The sequence below is a fragment of the Mobula birostris genome, chromosome 19 (genome assembly GCF_030028105.1).
Source record: "Mobula birostris isolate sMobBir1 chromosome 19, sMobBir1.hap1, whole genome shotgun sequence".
NCBI lineage: Eukaryota > Metazoa > Chordata > Chondrichthyes > Myliobatiformes > Myliobatidae > Mobula > Mobula birostris.
In genome coordinates, this window is record NC_092388.1 from 13,407,540 (window position 1) to 13,423,501 (window position 15,962).

The 15,962-nt window shown below is 41.6% G+C and overlaps 1 protein-coding gene across 4 annotated transcripts in view; it reads left to right on the forward strand.

Annotated features, from left to right (window-relative positions):
• The window catches only part of osbpl3b (oxysterol binding protein-like 3b), a 197,490-nt gene extending 188,301 nt beyond the window's left edge, over positions 1-9,189 (forward strand). For all 4 annotated transcript variants that reach the window (XM_072283250.1, XM_072283249.1, XM_072283248.1 and 1 more), the window contains one exon: positions 256-9,189. In XM_072283250.1, the coding sequence (XP_072139351.1) occupies positions 256-361 (106 nt within the window). In that variant the 3' untranslated portion in view covers positions 362-9,189. The remainder of the gene's footprint in view (positions 1-255) is intronic.
• Positions 9,190-15,962: the final 6,773 nt, after the last annotated feature.

A 15,962-nucleotide genomic window follows, 5' to 3' on the forward strand; every position in this document is an offset into this window, starting at 1 on the left:
AGTGTCCTGTGGTTAGGTTAGGGTTAGTCGGGGTGGTGTGGCTCAAAGGGCCAGAAGGGCCTGCTCCACACCGTATCACTACATAAGTAAATCTACAATTAACCGATTTACCCAGCTCTGTTTTGAAGCCTGCTATGGTGGGACATAAACTTGCAGTCGCTTTGCAACCAAACGGCCACCACAGCCTTATCTGCGGAGTTATGTGTTTTGCTCAGTTGGCACATTTGAGAAGCTAATTCAGTTTTCTACTTACAGGCACTCTCAGGAAGATGGAAAGGAAAGGTGGGTGAGCACAAATACCTATTGGGAGCTTCGGAAAGATCCAGGCTTCAACAAGATTGATGGTCCAATACTCTGGTGACGCGTCAATGCAGATTCATTCTGTTTTCTTTGTTTCAGGACTATTAAACATTATTTATTAGATCTATCTACCTATCTATTGATCATCTGTTATCTTTATATGTAATTGATTATTTATTATACATTTTTGAGTTACAAAAAAACATATCACAATAGCTTGATGCCTTAAAATTGCCAGAACTGAAATTCATCAGATTTTTGCTTTGAATATCATTTCTGTACTGCAAGATCTGGTTACTAACAGGACATAACAAGAATTAGTGGGTGTATAACATCTGCAAATGTACAATGTTTTTGCTTGCAAAGAGAATCAACAAATAACTATATAAACTAGTATCCTGTTATGAATTTGCATCCTTTTTTAACTATGGCACTGAATGCTTCGAAAATCAATTTAATTCAAAGCTGCTTGCAATAATAACACATATCCATTGTACCTAAAGTATGCTGTTTGTAGTTAACCTTGAGCATATAACATACTATGATCTTACAAAACAAAATCTTCAATGAAATTTACAATAAAGATTGTGGACCCCTGTTATAGTTAGACCAAAGTATTTAGCATAAAACTGCATTAACTGCAAGCTTTTCTATCTATCCTATTATTATTTTCCTTCCCTCATCTACGCATCACCACTTTGCTAAGGAATTTTGTGCTGGCTTGCAGAAGCCAGCTAAAAGGTAGCAAAGTGCAAAGAATTTTGCCTTACCCAGAACTGTAGATAGATTCAAACTCACCACCGTCTATAGATAGGTCTGTGCCTACCCCGACAGAATATTTGCAAAAGGGTAGAAATACACTATTATGTACGTGTCTTATTACTATTTGCTAAATGCACAGTCAACTCAACTCAATTATCCATACTCTGATTGGATAAACAAAGATAATCACTTTACAGGTTCTTGATTGTGTATCAGATCCCTAATTTGCACTATTGTTGCACATTTTTTTGTAAAGACATTTCAGCAGAAATGGGAAACTGATCTGCTTTGTCACAATCGCTTGTTTTAATACCTGCATATTATTTACACATGGAATGGGCCTTTGGAGGTTAGTAATGTGTAATTCTATTAAAAATGTTCAAGATTTTATTCAACGCTATCTACCTCTTCTAATAAAACATAATTGTATTCCCTCAGCTTTTAATACAGGAGCAACACTCACAAAATCCTGGAGGAACTCAGCAAGTCAGGGAGCATCCATGGGAAAGAATAAACAGTTGATGTTTCAGTCTGAGACCCTTCATCACTGTTTATCCTTGCTTCTTGAATTTAATCAGGGAGAACATTATTTGGCAGAGATGATGGGAACCTGAGAAAACAAAAATGAATCAATTTTAGCTTGTTCCTTTACATATTGAAACTCTAGACTAGGACTAGAATATAAAAGCAAGGAAGTAATGTTGAAGCTTTATAAGGCACTGGTGAGACCTCACTTGAAGTATTGTGAACAGCTTTGGACCCATTATCTAAGAAAGGGTATTGCACCTATACTCACTGGAATTCAGAAAAATGAAGGGGGGACCTCATTGAGACCTATCAAACATTGAAAGGCCTCAACAGAGTGGACATGGAGAGGATGTTTCCTATGATGGGAGAGTCTCAGACCAGAAGACACAGCCTCAGAATAGAGGGACATCCTTTTAGAACAGAGAAGAAGAGGAATTTCTTTAGCCAGAGGGTGGTGAGTCTGTGGAATTCTTTGCCAAAGGCAGCGGTTGAGGTCAAGTCATTGGATATATTTAAGGGAGAGGTTGATAGATTCGTCAGGGCATGAAAGGTTACAGGGAGAAGGTAGGAGACTGGGGCTGAGAGGAAAAAGGATCAGCCACGATGAAATGGGCTGAATGGCCTAATTCTGCTCTTGTATCTTATGGTGTTAAGCCCATTATGAAAATCTGCTTCCCCAATGGAGAATTCCTAAATGTTATACAATGGTAGTAACAGCAGATAAACAGAAGTCCTGATGGAGAGTCTCAACCCAAAACGTCAACTGTTTACTCAATTCATTAGAGGCTGCCTTACCAGCTGGGTTCCTCCTCCATTTTGTGTGTGTCACTTTGGATATCCAACATCTGCAGAACCTCTTATGTCTTAATACAGGATTTTTTTTTCTTTTGCTTTAAACAGTAGCACTGGTAGGGGAAAATGTGGATGTTTCAAAAAGAAATTAAGTTGTTTTTACACCACAGGATCCCCAGATGGGGTAACTGTCTTGATTTGCAACAAGAGAAAATCTGCAGGCACTGGAAATCCAAGCAACACGCACAAAATGCTGGAGGAACTATCTTGATTCGCTCTTTGGTTATAACCTGAGTAGGAATTTACCGTCAGCCCAGTAGATGGCATGTTATTGCTCTTTGCCATCTTGCCAGTGGTCATGCCAAGGTTTATCGACCAGGCTTCTATTTCAAATCTGGCTGGTTCATTATCCCTGGTTTCAATGTTACTCCTTTTGCTTCCTCTCCACAAACGAAGTCGAGGGGCCCCTTACGCATGCAATATTATCCAAAAGTGTTGTTGGCAACTGAGATATTTTACTGAGCAATTGTTGAATTGGGTCAAGTACCACGGTAGCCTGGCGGTTAGTGGGATTCTATTACAGCCCGCCGGCGTTGGAGTTCGCAGTTCAATTTTAGCACCATCTGTAAGGAACTTTACGTTCTCCTCATGACCGCATGGTTTCCTCCCACTGTCCAAAGGTCCACCAGTTAGTAGGTTAATTGGTCATCGTAACTTGTCCTGTGATTGGGCTAGGGTTAAACAGTTGGGTTGCTGTTGGGCTGGAAGGGCCTGTTCCGTGCTGTCTCTCTAGATAAATAAATACAAGTATTGTAAGGATGATACAATACATTGAAGCTGCAAACAAAAATAGAGTTATTGGGATGCAGTGGCTTTTAATTCTGAATTAGATTTGAGTATTTTATTTCTTGTGATTTGAGTATTTTAAAATAATATTGTTGAAGTGTAGCATTTTCTGAAAAATCTGTGAAGTTTAAAGATACGATGAATGACTTAAAAGGGGCTTGAAGTTGATTGCTGTGTGTATTGGTGCAAGTTAACTTTTGCATCCTTTTCTATTTACAAAAATCTGGTGAGACTGCTTATATCCATTATATATTGAGTTTAATCACAGATCACAGTGATGCTGAGAAAACAAAAAGTGCATCAAATTTCACCTGTTACTTTGCATATTGAAAATCCTTGTGAAAATCTGCTTCCCAGATGGAGAATTCCTAAATAGCACACAATGTCATCAACAGCAGATAAACCAAAGTCCTACTGAAGGGTCTCGGCCCAAAACATTGGCTGTTAATTCATTTCATTAGATGCTGCCTGGCCTACCGAGTGCCTCCAACATTTTGTTGCTCTGGATTTCCAGCATCTGCAGAATCTTTTGTGCTTAAGATAAACAAAGGGCTTTGTTTTAATTGTTCCTGATAAACCTATTTGTAGTGAAAATCTCTCTGCAATGTATGGCAGCGAAACATCAGTGCGCAGTGTAGAAAACAGCTGAGCTACCCTGTGGCTCCAGCAACCAGATTTTGATTCTGGTGTTTACCATTTGCCCCTCTATCCACGTTAGTGAGTGGTGAATTTGCCACCATAGTGTGGATGAGTGGCAAGAGAATGAAATGAGTTTCAATAGACATGAGAGTGAGTAAATATGATTGGTTAATGCAAGTACGTTAGCCATGCTGAAATCATTGTATGGACAGACAATAGGTGCAGGAGTAGGCCATTCGGCTCTTCGAGCCAGCACGGCCATTCACTGTGATCATAGCTGATCATCCACAATCAGTATCCAGTTCCTGCCTTCTCCCCATATCCCTTCACTCTGCTATCTCTAAGAGCTCTTTCCAACTCTTTCTTGAAAGCATCCAGGGAATTGGCCTCCACTGTCTTCTGAGGCAGAGCATTCCACAGATCCACAACTCTCTGGGTGAAAAAATTTTTCCTCAACTCTGTTCTAAATGGCCTACCCCTTATTCTTAAACTGTGGCCTCTGGTTCTGGACTCCCCCGAACATCAGGAACATGTTTCCTGCCTCTAGTGTGTCCAATCCCTTAATAATATACAGTGCTGTGCAAAAGTCTTAAGCACATGCAGAGCTAGGATGCCTAAGACCTTTGTACTGTACTGTATTTGTCAATGTGGAGCAGAGAGTGAGTTAGTAAATCTGGTGGGAGCATAAGATGCTGGGAATGGCGAGCGTGGGGGGTGTGGGACAGGTGGCAGGGAAGCAGTTCCAGGAGAGGGGTGGTGCGGGTGAAATGAGACACCAGGTGAGGTTATTTGATTCCAACAGTTGGTTTATTGGTCATTACAGAAAGTCTCTCTGGTGCTTCCCACACCCTCTCCTCTCCCTCCACCTTTTCCCACCATGATTCCCCTCTCCTTGCCTCCTTCCCATGCACTGTCCACAACAGAAACCCAGAATCAGGGTTATCATCACTCATATATGTCGTGAAATTTGTAGGGTTTTTTTTTGCAGCAGTACAATGTAATACATAAAATCACTACAGTACTGTGCAAATGTCTTAGGCACCTTTGCTATATATATATGAGCCTAAGATTTTTGCACAGTACTGTAATTGAGAAATCTTTGACTTTTCAAATGATACAATTAATGTACATATTTATGGATTAAAATTGTCCTGCACTACACAACATTCATTACACAATAAATAAAAGCCCTATTACAATTCTCCCGCATACTGCTCTGTATGCACTGAGAGAACTGATCATCTCCTCCTGGTACTAACTGGCCCTGAATTTACAGCTGAGCAAATGGGGCCAGATCCATCATCTTCTGATTTGGTTTAGTATGAGAACTGGAGCTAGAAGCAGGAATAGATCATTTGGCCTCTTATTAAAGAGATTTAAAAGTTAGCCTTTTATTGTCAAGTACAGCGAAGCGCACAGTGAAATATGTTGTTTGCATCAAGGATGTGCTTGGGAACGGCCTGCAGGTGCAAGTGCCCACAACTCACTAACCCTAACCCTTGTGTGTTTGGACGGTGGGAGGAAACACACGCGGTCATGCGGACTATGTGCAAATTTCTTACAGGTAGTGGTGGGAATTGAACCCTGATTTTACAGTTGGCACTGTAAAACATTACACTAACCGCTATGTGAATGTGTTGCCCCCATTCTGTACGGGCTGCACCACTTAGAAAGTTAATAGTTGAACTTTTACCCTGGATATACTTTCCTGTATTATCCCTCCACTCTCTGAATCCTTTAATATGCGATAATTTATCAATCAGTCCTGATTTTGCTCAGAGACCAAGCTTCCACAGTTGTCTTTGCCAGAGAATTCCAAATATTCACCCCCTTTTTCTTTCAAGCACCTCAGACATGATAGCATTCATGCACCTACCCTGTTAACTCCATAAGAACTTCTCACATTTCAAATCACCTCATTCTTCCAAACTCTAGAGTTTGCTGCACCTCGACACTCAGTTTTCCAGGTTCTAGGATACTGCTGAAGAGCAGTTTGATTTTCATAGCTGCCACTGAGCAGAATCTCAACTTCTCCAGGTCATTGTAATTCAGAACAGAAAGGCTGGAAATGCCGGAGGAACTCAGGAAGTCAGGCAGCATCTCCGGAAAGGAATAAGCAGTCAGTGTTTCGGGCCGAGACCCTTCAACAGGACTGGAAAGGAAGAGGGAAGAAGGCAGAATAAGAAGGTGGGGACAGGGGGAAGAAGGACTACAAGCTGGCAATGGCCATGTGAAACCAGGTGAAAGGTCAAGGGATTAAGAAGACCTTAAGATCATAAGACATAGGAGTAAATTTAGGCCATTCAGCTGATTGAGTCTGCTCTGCCATTCCATCATGGCTGATTTATTATCCATCTCAATTCCATTCTCCTGCCTTCTCCCCATAACTTCTGAGGCTCTTACTAATCAAGAATCTATCAACTTCAACTTTAAATATATCCAAAGGCTTTGGCCACCACAGCCACCTGTGGCAATTCCACAGATTCATCTCCCCCTAGCTAAAGAAATCCTCCTCAGCTTTGTTCTAAAGGGACGCCCTTCTATTCTGAGGCTGTGCCTTCTGGTCCTAGGCTCCCCTACTATAGGAAACACCTTCTCCATGTCCACTCTATCCAGGACTTTAAATATTTGATAAGTTTCAATGAGATTGCCCAGAGCATGTACAAGAAGGAGGAGGAATCTGATAGGAGAGCAGAGTGGACTGTGGGAGAAAGGGGGAGGGACCCAGAAGGAGGTGATGCGCAGGTGAGAAGAGAAGGGGTAAGAGGAGAGCTAGAAGAGGGAATGGAAAAGGAGTTTAGGGCTGTCCAACCCCAGCATTTTGTTCATGTTTCTCTGGATTTCCAGCATCTGCAGAACCTCTAGTGGTTAGAACAGAATGCTTGCTGTTTTTCATTGGGAAGGTATCAGCCTCTTTCCTGATTGGTCAAAACCAGCCTTCCTTTTGCTCTACAGTTTCCATGTGTTGAGTCATCATGTATTTACTAATAAGACTTTTCCCACACTTAAATGAAATAAAGCCAGATTTTCCACTTTGCAGTAGTAAGTTTATAAACACAAAGTTAGTTTTACCATTGGCAATGTGCACTCAGGGGCCATTTCATTAGGTACTGGAAATGGAACCTGGTGTGGTCTCCTACTGCTGTGGCCCCCCACTTCAAAGTTTAACATGTGCCTTCTTGGAAGCTCTCCTGCACACCACTGTTGTAATGCACGATCGTTTGAGTTACTGTCATCTTCCTGTCAGCTTGAACCAGCCTGGCCATTCTCCTTTGACCTCTCATTAATACGGCATTTTTGCCCACAGTATTTCCACTCACTGGATGTTTTCTTTTTGCCTTTTGCACCATTCTCTGTAAACTCTAGAGACTGTTGTGCATGAAAATCCCAGGAGATCAGCAGTTTCTGAGATACTCAAACCACCCTACCTGGCGCCAATTAGTGATTCCACAGTCAAAGTCACAACCCTTCCCCATTCTGATGCTTGGTCTGAACAACAACTGAACCTCTTGACTGTGTCCGCACACTTTTATGCATTGAATTGTTGCCACATGATTGGTTGCTTAGGTATTTGTCTTAACGAGCAGGTGTTCAGATGTACCTAATAAATTGGCCACTGAGTTGTAGGTAAAAGTGCATTTTCTTGGAAATTAGACAAAAGTAGTTTGACCTTGTTATATGATTAGGTCAAGTCCATGGCTAAATTCAACTTCTGGTTACTGATTTGTGAATTGTTTGTTTCCTATGAATCCTGTGAATTGATACATTTAGAATCACTGAGTTTCCTTGCTACCTCCATCCATGAACTAACCAGCAGAGATTGTACATGGAGTCCAGTAGAATATTTTGAGTGAGGAATAAAGCAATTGCAAAGTTCATTCTGTGTGTATGCCACAGTTACAAAGTGACAAAATAACAATTCAGACAACAGTTAAAATAAAAAATACATTACATGCACAAGATGCTGGAGAAACTCAGTAGGTCAATCAATATCAACGGGAGGGAATTGGGGCTGAGACCCTTCATCAGATAAAACATGATAGGTTTTAATTAATGATTCAATATCTGCTGAAATTTTATTCATGCTAAGACTGAATAGCTGAACAAGATCTTTTAAAATTTTCTAACCATTAAGCATCTTTTTAAAAAATTCATTTAAAATTCTGGTTATTGTTCTTGGGTTAGCGTCACTTGTCCAGTGTGTAGAGAATATAGTCCCCCCCCAAAAAAAAAGTTAACTTTGTAACACAGTATTAGTACCCGCAATTTATAAAATTTGCATTCAAATGAACTCAGCATTTTAAGTTAAATCTGGTGAATATTAGTTACTTTTACTGCTATTTATGAGGGAACAAAGCACTTTCTAAAGTTAACTGGCTGACTCCTATGAAGCTATTTGATATTTTGTGGTGGTTACAGTCAAAGGTAGTTAAGGTAATCTGAACTGTAGACTGAAGATTGAAATTCAATCAGATTTCAGTGCAATGATTGGGAATAGGGTTTAGTCAGATGTTGCATTTCATTATTTCCAGAGTGCATTTGGTTTTAGCATTTGTAAAAGGAATTCAAGTTTCCAAGTGTTTAATAATGTCATATGCATTATATTGGCTGTTTTAAACAGACTGATATTTAAATCTCGGTGTACATGAGGATATTATAAACTCTATTTTAATGCTGTATAATTGATTTTATTTGCGTAAAGTGGGGATTTGTACAATTCCACGGTTCAAATTTCAGCATTTGTTACTCATTCACTCTGAGCATCATGATGATCCGTTTGCACCTTTATCTTTGTAAGGGATTGGTGGTTTACACAGCAATTCCATTTCAAGGAATTCAAGTCTAGAATTTAATGTATTTTTATGATTGCATCATGTGTTTGTCAGAGACTGCTGCAATTCACTGTATACTCTTATCACACAAATAATAAATTGGTTTGACTGAGATCATTGTGTTCTGTTTTAACAAATATTTCTTGCTTTTGGTGCTTTTCATAAAATATAACATGTCAAGTTGCCACTGACATTTTCAGAAGAGCTTTATGTGCCCTTTAAGATGATATTGCATGCTATTTTGACCATTCATTGCAACTTTAAAGATGAACCATGAACTCCAGGCCTCGGTGTGTCTGTAGATGGGATAACTGTCTGTGTGTGATTGGGAGGGAGGAAAAGAGTTTGTTTTGCTGAACAATGTGGACATGCTATGTCGGTGCTGGAAGATGTGGCAACACTTGTGGGCTGCCCCCAGCACATCCCTATGTCAAGATGGGCATTTGCAGAAACAATATATTTCACCGTTTCAATGTACATGTGATAATTAAATGAATCTCAGTCTGAATTTACAACATTTTATAGCTCTTGTAGTCTGTGTTACATTTTATTTGTCGTCTTTTGCACATTGGTTGTTTTACAGTCATTGTCTGTTTACATACATTTTTTGTAAACTCTCTAGTAAATACCTGCAAGAAAATGAACCCAAATGTAGCAAATAATAACAGATACATACTTTGAATTTTGTTAACCTTCATCAGAAATGACAAATGGCAGACTGAGAAAATATTTGCAAATAAGTTATGATCTTTAGATTTCAATCTAAAAGAATTATAGGAAAGATGTCAACAAAATAGAGAGAGTACAGAGAATAGAACATTACCTGGGTTTCATCACCTAAGTTACAGAGAAAGGTTGAACAAGTTGGGTCTTTATTCTTTGGAGCATAGAAGGTTGAGGGGGGTCTTGATAGAGGTATTTAAGATTATGAGGGGGATAGATAGAGTTTACCTGTATAGGCTTTTTCCATTGAGAGTAGGAGAGATTCAAACAAGAGGACATGAGTTGAGAGTTGAAGGGCAAAAGTTTAGGAGTAACATGAGGGGGAACTTCTTTACTCAGAGAGTGGTAGCTGTGTGGAACGAGCTTCCAGCAGAAGTGGTTGAGGCAGGTTCAATATTGTCATTTAAAGTAAGATTGGTTAGCTATATGGACGGGAAAGGAATGGAGGGTTATGGGCTGAGTGCAGGTCAGTGGGCCTAGGTAAGAGTAAGCATTCAGCATGGACTAGAAGGGCCGAGATGGCCTGTTTCCATGCTGTAATTGTTATATGGTTAAGTAGTTGTACGTAATGTAGCTGGCTGGTGGTGTAGTGGCATCTGCACTGGACTTCGAGGCGAGTGGTTCTGGGTTCAAATCCAGCCAGCTCCTTGCACGCTTCCATCTATGCTGGGTTGAGCATCGGGCTAGCAACTCAGCCTCTGGGGGGAAAAAAAAGATAGATATATAGATATACTTTATTAATCCCGAGGGAAATTTGGTTTCGTTACAGCTGCACCAACCAAGAATAGAGCGTAAATATAACAATACAAAACCCCCCAACAATCAAACAACAAAATGCAAACTATGCCAGATGGAAAATAAGTCCAGGACCAGTCTATTGGCTCAGGGTGTCTGATCCTCCACGGGAGGAGCTGCACGTTCGATGGCCACAGGCAGGAACAACCTCCCATGCAGCCAAGTGTTGTATCTCGGTGGAATGTGGCCGAAGTCCAACAGTAAAAAGTTCAATATCCGGTCTACAAACACGTTCCTCGATCGTAATGTGCCCCGGATTGCACCATCTGTTGTTAGCCAGAACAGTAAGCACCCAATTCCTTTACGCTTACCGCTCTCAGTGCACTTCCGGTCAGCCGGAACGGTATTACCCACCAAACTCCTCTTCTCCATAAGTCTCTGTTGTCTCGACCCGGTCCTCTTTCCTCGGCTTTGTGATCCCCCTCTGTGTGTTTTCCTCCGGATTTCAGCAGGGGTGTCCACCGCTCTGTTCGCTAAGCCGGCCGGTCTTTGCTGGTCCGTGGAATACACAATGCGACCTTGCTTCTGTCCCGCGTGTCTGGAGGTAACCATTTCCAGCGCCAAAGAAAAGCCAAATAAAACTCTCTCTACCAGCATGTTAGAGAGGGTGCAGCTTTGACGTGTTACCTTGAGGAAAAAAAATACAAAAAATAACGTAAATTAAAAAGTAAGAAGAAGAAAGTAAGAATAGATGGGAATGGCTGTACCGGGCTGCGTGCACGACCGGCGCATGCGCACTAAGACAAAAGCTAAACAAATAGCAACAACACAGGAGCAGAATTAGGCCATTCATCACGCTGATTTATTATCCCTCTCAACCACATTCTCTTGACTCCTACCCATAAACTTTGATGCCCTTACTATCAACTTCCACTTTAAATATACTCAATGACTTGGGCTCCACTGCCAACTGTGGGAATGAATGCCACAGATTCACCACTGTGTGGCCAAAGAAATAACTCCTCTGCTCTGAGACTCCCTGACTACAGGAAACATCGTCTACACCATCTAGGCCTTTCAATATTCAATAGGTTTCAATGAAATACTCCCTCGTTCTTCTAAACTCCAGCAATTGCAAGCCCAGAGCCATCAAACATCTAGAACAGCATTTTGGACCTTTGGCATTTACTAATGAAATTAAAGGACAAAGTCAAGGACCCATGATGAATCTTTACAGAACACTATTTTGGCCACAGCTAGAATATAGTGTCCAGTTGTGGACATTATGTTTGAGGAAACATGTGAAGGTCTGAGAGAGGGTGCAATAAATTTGTTGGAATTGTTCCAAGGATGAGAAATTTTAGTTATGAGGGCAGAATAGAGTGGAGGAGGTAGAGGAGACTTGTTTGAAGTACCTCAGATCATGAGGGGGTCCAGACAGTAGATGGGGAGATGATGATGATGATGACGTCGACTCAGGCCCGAGAGGCCAGCATCAGGCATTTTCATGACTTACAAGGCACAGATCGGAAGGCTGTGTGGGGCGCCACTCCTCGCACAGACATTTTGCAGTATTTTTCTTTATTTTACAAGGTCGAGTTGCGAGCTCAACACTCAACCCGGCACGGATGGAAAGTGTACCCGGGAGCAGCCCGACTGGAATCGAACCCGGGAACCTCCGTTCCGGAGTCCAGCGCTGACGTCACTGCGCCACCAGCCGATCGGGAGTAACTGTTTCTATTGGTGCAAGTCCATCAAAGGGAAAGCCCTTCCCAGCTTTCAGCACATCTGCATGGAGCACTGCCACAGGAAAGCAGCATCAAAGACCCCCACCATCATTCAGATCATGCTCTCTTCTTCTACTCCCATTGGGAAGGAGATACAGGAGTCTCAGGACCTCCACCACCAGGTTCAGGAACAATTATTACTCTTCAACCATCAGGCTCCTAAATGAGCGAGGATAACTTCACTCACCTCAATAACTCTGAACTGATTTTTCATCTCCTGTTCTCAATATTTATTGTTTGTTTATTTATTTATTCTTTCTTTCTTTTTGTATTTGCAGAATGTGTTGTCTTTTGCACACTGGTTGTCTGCCTGTTGGTGTGGTCTTTCATTGATTCTATTTATGATTGTTTGATTTATTGAGTATGCCTGCAAGAAAATAAATTTCTTGGTTGCATATGGTGATATATATGTCCTTTAATAATAAATTTACATTGAACTTTGATAGTGAGAACACGAGTTTTAGAGTCCTTGGAAGTGAGTCCATGGGTTGTGGTCCAGTCACAAACAAGAGAGAACCTGCAGATGCTGGAGATCCAAGCGTACGCACAGAATGTTGGAGGAACTCAACCTAGTCCACAGGTTGTGGAATCAGTTCAGTGTTGAGGAGAGTGAAGTTATCCACGCTGGTTCAGGAACCTGATGGTTGAAGGGTCGTAACTGTTCCTGAACCTGGTGGTGTGTGGGACCTCGGGCTCCTGTACCTCCTTCCCAATGGAAGCTGTGAGAAGACAGCATGGCCTGGATGGTGGGGGTCCTTGATGATGGATGCTGCTTTTTTGTGGCAGCGCCCGTCGTGGATGTGCTCAGTGGTGGGGAGGCTTTACCTGCGATGTACTGGGCTGTATCCACTACCTATTGTAGGATTTTCTGTTCATGGGCACAGGTATTTCCACTCAACTTTGCAACATTGCTGAATGCTTCCGATTTTAGAAAAGGTTAAAGAAGAATGTAAGTGGAGTCTGGAGGTATGGAATTGGAATTGCCAAAGAAGAAGCAGAAATTAGACAGAGGTGATTTAAATACTCATAAAAATATGTGTTAAACACTCGATCCAGTCAATACTTTCAGGTAACAGAGGGCAGCGTAGCAGTTAACAAGTCACTATTACAGGTCGGGACATCGGAGGTCAGAGCTCAGGCCCGGCATCCTCTGTAAGGAGTTTGTATGGCCTCCCCGTTGGTTTTCTCAGCGTGCTCCAGTTTCCTCCCACAGTCCAAAGACGTACGGGTTAGTAGGCTGTGATTAGTTCTGCGATTAGGCTAAGGTTAAATCAGAGGTTGCTAGACCAGCGTAGCTCAAAGAGCAGGAAGAGCTTGTTCCACACTGTGCCTCTGAATAAATAAAAATAATACTCTATTGAGAGGGAAAATAAAGGTTAGCTTTATTTGTCACTTTACTTCAATGCATACGCCAGCCTGTGGTGTAGAAGTATCAGCACTGGACTTCGTGGTGAGTGGTCCCAAGTTCCAATCTGGCAGGTGCCCTGCATGCTTTCCATCCTTGCTGGCTTGAGCATCGAGCCAGCAACTCGGCCTTGTGAGAAAATGGACAAAGTGCTGAAGAGACGGCAAGGTTGCTGCCTGATTCACCACAAGGCACAGAGAGGATTAACTGCAACATCAATGCAAACCGTGAAATGCCAGTGTACAAACAACATAGTCTGAGGATCGTGCTGGGCAGCCCACAAGGGTCATTAGCTTCCAGCAGCAACAAAGCATGTCCACAATTTGCTAACCCTAACCCAGTGATGCAGTTTTAATGCTGCACATTTATTGATTTACAAACTTTACAACATCTGGTGGTGAGGAGTTTATAATTGCCACAAGATACTACGTGATTTAGGCCAGTTCTCCATTAATTTTGGGGGGAAAAAACAACAGTTTGTAATTAACCTCATAAATTCCATCAGATTCCCACACTGAGACACCAATAGTGGATTAAATCCACTGAAGATATATATTTCATCGTACACATCCTCGAGATTCATTTCCTTAAGTGCATACCCAACAATCTATCGAATCGCAAAAGAGAACAGCTGCTGAGGCTGGAAATCCAAAGCAACACACACAAAATGCTGGAGAATTTCAACAGGCCAGGCAGAAGCTATGGAAAAGAATAAACAGTCAACTTTTTGGGCTGAGACCCTTCAAATGAACATACAACATAGAACATAGAATAGTACAGCACAGTACAGGCCCTTCAGCCCACAATGTGCCGACGCTCAAACCCTGCCTCCCATATAAGCCACCACCTTAAGTTCCTCCTTATACCTGTCTAATAGTCTCTTAAACTTCACCAGTGTATCTGCCTCCACCACTGACTCAGGCAGTGCATTCCACGCACCAACCACTCTCTGAGTAAAAAATCTTCCTCTAATATCCTCCTTGAACTTCCCACCCCTTACCTTAAAGCCATGTCCTCTTGTATTGAGCAGTGGTGCCCTGGGGAAAAGGCGCTGGCTATCCACTCTATCTATTCTCTCTATCACTCTCTATTTCCTGAGGAGACTGAGGTCCTTTAACATCTGCCAGACGATGCTGAGGATATTCTACGAGTCTGTGGTGGCCAGTGCTATCATGTTTGCTGTTGTGTGCTGGGGCAGCAGGCTGAGGGTAGCAGACACCAAAAGAATCAACAAACTTATTCGTAAGGCCAGTGATGTTGTGGGGATGGAACAGGACTCTCTCATGGTGGTGTCTGAAAAGAGGATGCTGTCTAAGTTGCATGCCATCTTGGACAATATCTCCCATCCACTACATAATGTACCGGGTGGGCACAGGAGTACATTCAGCCAGAGACTCATTCCACCGAGATGCAGCACAGAGCGTCATAGGAAGTCATTCCTGCCTGTGGCCATCAAACTTTACAACTCCTCCCTTGGAGGGTTAGACACCCTGTGCCGATAGGCTGGTCCTGGACTTATTTCATAATTTACTGGCATAATTTACATATTACTATTTAACTATTTATGGTTCTATTACTATTTATTATTTATGGTGCAACTGTAATGAAAACCAATTTCCCCCTGGGATCAATAAAGTATGACTATTCCTCTTATTATCTTGTACACCTCTACCATGTCTCCTCTCATCCTCCTTCTCTCCAAAGAGTAAAGCCCTAGCTCCCTTAATCTCTGATCATAATGCATACTCTCTAAACTCTCAGGCAGCATCCTGGTAAATCTCCTCTGTACCCTTTCCAATGCTTCCACATCCTTCCTATAGTTTGGTGACCAGAACTGGACACAGTACTCCAAGGGTGGCCTAACCAGAGTTTTATAGAGCTGCATCATTACATCGCGACTCTTAAACTCTATCTCTCGACTTATGAAAGCTAACACCCCATAAACTTTCTTAACTCCCCTATCCACCTGTGAGGCAACTTTCAGAGATCTGTGGACATGTACCCCGAGATCCCTCTGCTCCTCCACACTACCAAGTATCCTGCCATTGACTTTGTACTATAGAATGGTAATCATATCAAAATCAATGAATGACTGCCAAACTAGAGCTTTCAACCAGAGTGCAGAAGGCTCTGCAACTGTGCAAATGCAAAAGAAACAATTATATAAATAAATAAGCAATAAATATTGATAATATCAGTGTAATTAATTCTGATTCTAATTCTGGAAAAAACAAAGTTTAGAAGATTGCAGTGGAAAATTTCAAAAATCAAAGATAACATCCTTGAAATAATAGCACAAGAACCAGAGAGGAACTGAGAAAGTCTTTTACATAAATGTGTGGTGGGATATATTAACTGAAAAGGTAGTGGTAGCAGATTATATAGTTCCAAAGCTCATCATGACCATATAGAAAAGAATATGCGGCACTTTGCAGTAAAATTAGTTGATAGGGAAAGGGGGTAAATTCAGAATCAGGTTTATTATTGCTGAAAGTTTTGTTTTTGCAGCAGCAGTACAGAGCATAAACACAAACTACTATATATCACAATAAGAACAATGGGTAGTAGTGTAATAGTTAGCACAATGGTTTATACAAACGTAATATAGGAGAC